Raw genomic sequence first — 5284 nt, 5'->3', positions numbered from 1 at the left:
GACTGAGCCACCCAGGCGCCCCTAAAATTTTTTTTAAAATAGTCCAGTGCTGAAAAATAAAAATAGTATTTCTTAAGTTTGAAAATTACTGAAATACACAGGCAAGGAGAGTGGGAAATGGGGACAATTTCATGCTCACAGTCTCCTATCTTTAGAGTATGAGTTAGAGCCTGGCAGGTATTTTACGAGCCACGGACTGACGGTCACAATGCACAATTTTATAGTGTTGGTGTTGGATGCCCTGGGGTAGGGCTTCTCTTCCTCCTGTGACACCTCCAGATAGGGACCAATGGAAATGTCAGATACACAGATTCTGCTTTGATCTCGAAAGCCATATTCCCAGTTATTAAATTAGCAGTGAACATGACAACAGAAAATGTTTTCTCTGGTTGGAAACAGAGCAACAACTTCTAAAAGAGCTGATGGACAGCTAGCTGTCTCTGCAAGTCCCCTCTCGGCTAAGTGACTAAAACTTCATCTTAGTTCGGTGGGATCTCAGCTTAGTCAAGGCTTCTTCTCAACGCCCTTCCTAGTTTTCGGAAGCATACAGAGAGCCAACCCCGGCAGCCGGGACTGGGAAGAAAGGCAGGACATCTGGTCCTCAGTTGTCATCATCAGTTCCTGTTAACACCTGCACTCCCATCTGGTATCCAGTTGTACAGATCATGCAAAACAACAGCCACGGCCTCCTGGCTCCGGTCTTGAGGCCTCTTCAGGCTCTCAGCTCCCTCTCCACTCCAGCTTGCCCCTCTGGAAGGGCACAGAAAACATTCAGCCTCTCTTCCGCGGCACTCTAAGTGGAGAGCAGGGAACAAGACGGACTTGCCTCCATTTCTCGTCTACACTCCCATCACGCAGAGGGGAATTCAGTGAGGTGTGCCCTTTCCCTGAGCTCCGTGGGAAGTGAGGGGGAGGCTCGGACTCTCTCTTATCCCATATTCTCAAGCCTTTCTGGGGCTCTAGGTCCCAACCCACCAGATCCTCCCACAACCCCCTCAGAGTGAGTTGTTGGGGGCTAATGAGGGGGGTTGGGACTGTGTCTATCAGAATATTCTTCCAAGTCTGTGTTCATATAAATATTTTATGCCCTCAGCCTTTGGGGCCAGGTTCTAATATCTCAAAAGCTTTTACTCAAATGACCACTGTCTCCACCTGGAATTCCAAAGGTTTATTTTTAAAACCAAAAGGCTAGGAATTGTCCTTTCTGTCTACTTTTCTACTCTAATAATCATCTCTAAAGAGATGAATTCCTTACCCACATGTTTTAGTTCTAGTGAAGGCATTACTAGAAATAAAAAATATGTTAATATTTTAAAAATTGGCCCACTATGTACGTATCAAACCATATATCATCAAGTCCTAAAGAATTCAAACAGACCTCTTCTTTATCAAGATAGATCAGTTCATCATTGTAAAATGTATTTAGGTTAAACAAATCCAGAAAAATTATTTTCATTAAGGAGTAACTTCAGAAATTTACTGTGCATAAATTCCTGAAAACAAAGTATGGGATCCTAGCTAATTAAAATCAACAGAACCTGCCCTGTTCTTTGTTTTTTGTTTGTTTTTTAAACCTTTTGTGTTTTTAATTAAAAAGTTTCTTTCCTCCAGATACCAGAGAAAAATTTGGATCTACACAAACGAATGAAGACCATCAGGAATGCTTAATATGTAAATAAGTATAAAATACATTGTTTCTTATTTTATAATCTCTTGTTTATATAATTGGCTATTTAAAGCAACATAGGGACACCTGGATGGCTCAGTTGGTTGCGTGTCTGATTCTTGATTTTGGCTCAAGTCCTGATCTCAAGGTTTGGTTCTTGGGTTCAAGCCTTACATTGGGTTCCATGCTGACAGTGTAGAGCCTGCTTGGAATTCTCTCTCTCCCCCTCTCTCTGCCCCTTCCCTGATCGTTCTCTCTCTCTCTCTCTCTCTCTCTCTCTCTCTCTCTCTCTCTCTCTCTCAAAAAAAAAATAAAACTTTTTAAAAAGACAAAACAATAATAGCGTGTGGAAGCAAAATGTATGACAACTTTAGTACAAAAGATAAAAGGGAAAATGGAATCATGTTGTTGTCATGTTCGCACATTTTACATGAAGTGATAATTATTATTTGAAGATAGACTGTAATAAGGGTGCCTGGGTGGCTCAGTCAGTTAAGCGTCCGACCTTGGCTCAGGTCATGATCTAGCGGTTTATGAGTTCAAGCTTGTGTCCGGCTCTGTGCTGACAGCTCAGAGCCTGGAAGCTACCTCGGATTCTGTGTCTTCCTCTCTCTCTGTCCCTCCCCTGCCTGTGCTCTGTCTCGCTCAAAAATAAATAAACATTAAAAATTTTTTAAATGAAGATAGACTGTAATAAGTTAAAATGTATACTATAAATTCTAGAACACCTACTAAAAAATATAGAGGTAGAGCTAAAAAGCTAATAGAGAAGATAAAATGAAATCATAAAAACAATACTCCAAACCCTATTATTCCAAAAGAGTGTAACAAAAGAGAAAACGTGGGAAAATGGGAAAAAGGATAAATGGAGCATATAGCAAGATAGTAGGTTTTAAGTTCAACCATATCAGCAATTATATTAAATCTAAATGACCTGAACACCCCGATTGAAAGGCAGATATCATCAGATTAAAATAAAAGAGAGAAGGCAACCAACTTTTTGATTTCTATAGGAAACCTACTTTAACTATAAAGAAACAAGGGGTGCCTGGGTAGCTCAGTCAGTTCAGCATCCAACTCTTGATCTTGGCTCAGGTCATGATCTCACTGTTTGTGAGATCAAGCCCCATATTGTGCTCAGCACTGATAGTGTGAAGCTTGCTTGGGATTCTTTCTCCCTCTCCTCTCTCTTTGCCTCTCCCCTGAGCTCTCGCTCTCTCAAAATAAATCAAACATTAAAAAATAAATACAAAAAAAACCAGATGAAAGCCTCTTAACTATAGAGAACAAACTGATGGTTAGCAGAGGGGAGATGGGTGCGGGGCTGGGAGAAAGAGGTGATGGGGATTAAGGAGGGCACTTGTGATGAGCTCTGGACCTTGTATGTAAGTGTTGAGTCACCAGATTGTACCCTGAAACTAATATTGCAATGGATGTTAATAACTAACTGGAATTTTAATAAAAAGTTAAAAAAAACAGATGAGTTAAACATGAAATGATGGGGAAATTATATCACACAAACACAAATCACAAGATTCTATGGGTTTTATTTATCTAAAATACAGAAAGATGTTTTGAGCTCAGGACAAAATTATTGGTGAGTAACATTTTAAAAGTGCCATACTGATCTGTATGAAAGAAAGATCATTACAACAGCAGTGTAGCATAGAACTGTATCAGCCCCAAAGCGAACCATGTATGTAATTTCAAGTTTTCTCAAAGCCACACTAAAAAGAGTAAAAAAAAATAATGTTGGATACATGTCCTTATATATTTTGTCAAAACCCATAGAACATACAACACCAAGAATGAACCCTAATGTAAACTATGGACTTTGGGTGTTGATAGTGCGTTGGTGTAGGTTCATTGATTGTAAAAAATGTGCCACTCAGGTGCAGGATGTTGATAGTGGAAGAGTATGTTGGGGTAGTGGTATACAGAAAACCTTTATACTTTCTGCTCAATTTTACTGTGAACTGGAAAACTATTCTAAAAAATAACGTCTGTTTTTAAAAAAAAGGTGGCAGAAGCAGGAGCCGCTGGGCAGCGACTCCAAAGGTGTTAACTGTCTTGCTTATGATGAGGCCATCATGGCTCAGCAGGACCGAATTCAGCAAGAGATTGCTGTGCAGAACCCTCTGGTCTCGGAGCGTCTGGAGCTCTCTGTCTTGTACAAGCAGTATGCTGAGGAGGACAACAGCTATCAACAGAAGATCAAGGACCTCCACAAAAACGACTACATTAGCAAGACCAGACCTGATGGAAACCACTTCTATCGCGCTTTCGGATTCTCCCACTTGGAGGCGCTGCTGGATGACAGCAAGGAATTGCAACGGTTTAAGGCTGTGGCTGCCAAGAGCAAAGAGGACCTGGTGTCCCAGGGCTTCAGGGAGTTCACAATTGAGGATTTCCACAACACGTTCATGGACCTGATCGAGCAGGTGGAGAAGCAGACCTCCGTAGCCGACCTGCTGGCCTCCTTCAACGACCAGAGCACCTCGGACTACCTGGTGGTGTACCTGCGGCTGCTCACCTCCGGATACCTGCAGCGCCAGAGCAAGTTCTTCGAGCACTTCATCGAGGGCGGGCGCACCGTCAAGGAGTTCTGCCAGCAGGAGGTGGAGCCCATGTGCAAGAAGAGTGACCACATCCACATCATCGCGCTGGCCCAGGCCCTCAGCGTCTCCAACCAGGTGGAGTACATGGACCACGGTGAGGGCGGCACCACCAACCCGCACACCTTCCCGGAGGGCTCCGAGCTCAAGGTCTACCTTCTCTATCGGCCTGGACACTACAACATCCTCTACAAATAGGACCGGCCCCGTCCTGCCGCTGCCCTGCCTGCCCTCCCCTCTGCCGGGCGCTAGACATGTACAGAGGTTTGTGTGTGTGTGTGTGTGTGTGTGTGTGTGGTTGTAAATGGTCATATTTCACTCCCCTACCCCCCCCCACCGCCCCATCACAAGACCTTCCACATTTATTAAAGGAGATGCTGGCAGTGAAAAAAAAAAGGTAAAAAGAAACAGGTGAAATTAATTTTAAAATATTTTACATTCTTATTTTCATACTAAATCTTTAAAATCTGAATTAGTGCATTTCACTTTGGACTTGCTGTATCTCAAGTACTCAAGAGCCACATGTGGCTAGTGCCTACCATATTAGACAGTGCGACACTAGACTTTTGGCTGTTCTCTCCTGGGGAGGAAGGGGATGTAGAGGAAGGTAGGAAGTAAATCCAGCCAGTGTTATGTGACCCAAGTTGAAGGTTGTCCAAGTCTCTAGTTAGAGTTCTAGAGTGTTTAACATCATTCACTGTCAAGCACCGTGTTAGACATTTAAAATATAACATCTTCTCAAGAAGTTTAAGATAAAAGTAAAGTAAAACACCGAGACTCAAGAGAAGTTAAATGACTTAGCCCAAGGTCACACAGCTAGTTAATGCAAGAACTATTAATGTGATCAACAGCTAGTTAGTGCAATTTGGATGCGGGTGTGTCTTAAGCCCATGTTCTTTACACTACATTACATTGTTGCTTTCTGTCTCATGCTAACTCCTCCTGGTGGTCTGATCAGAGGAAAACAAGAAATAAGCTATTGGCTTCATCCCAAACCAGCAAG

The 5284-nt window shown here is 42.5% G+C and overlaps 1 protein-coding gene across 1 annotated transcript; it reads left to right on the top strand.

Moving 5' to 3' along the window:
- Nucleotides 1–3565: 3565 nt before the first annotated feature.
- On the top strand, nt 3566–4479 carry LOC115275906 (ubiquitin thioesterase OTUB1). The gene is made up of 2 exons (XM_029919655.1): nt 3566–3582; nt 3687–4479. The coding sequence occupies exons 1-2, from the start codon at nt 3566–3568 to the stop codon at nt 4477–4479; spliced, it is 810 nt and encodes a 269-aa protein (XP_029775515.1).
- Nucleotides 4480–5284: the final 805 nt, after the last annotated feature.

The sequence above is a fragment of the Suricata suricatta genome, chromosome 13 (genome assembly GCF_006229205.1).
Source record: "Suricata suricatta isolate VVHF042 chromosome 13, meerkat_22Aug2017_6uvM2_HiC, whole genome shotgun sequence".
Taxonomy (NCBI): Eukaryota; Metazoa; Chordata; class Mammalia; order Carnivora; family Herpestidae; genus Suricata; species Suricata suricatta.
Note: the sequence above shows the minus strand (reverse complement) of the source record. Positions and strands in the feature narration are given on the sequence as shown.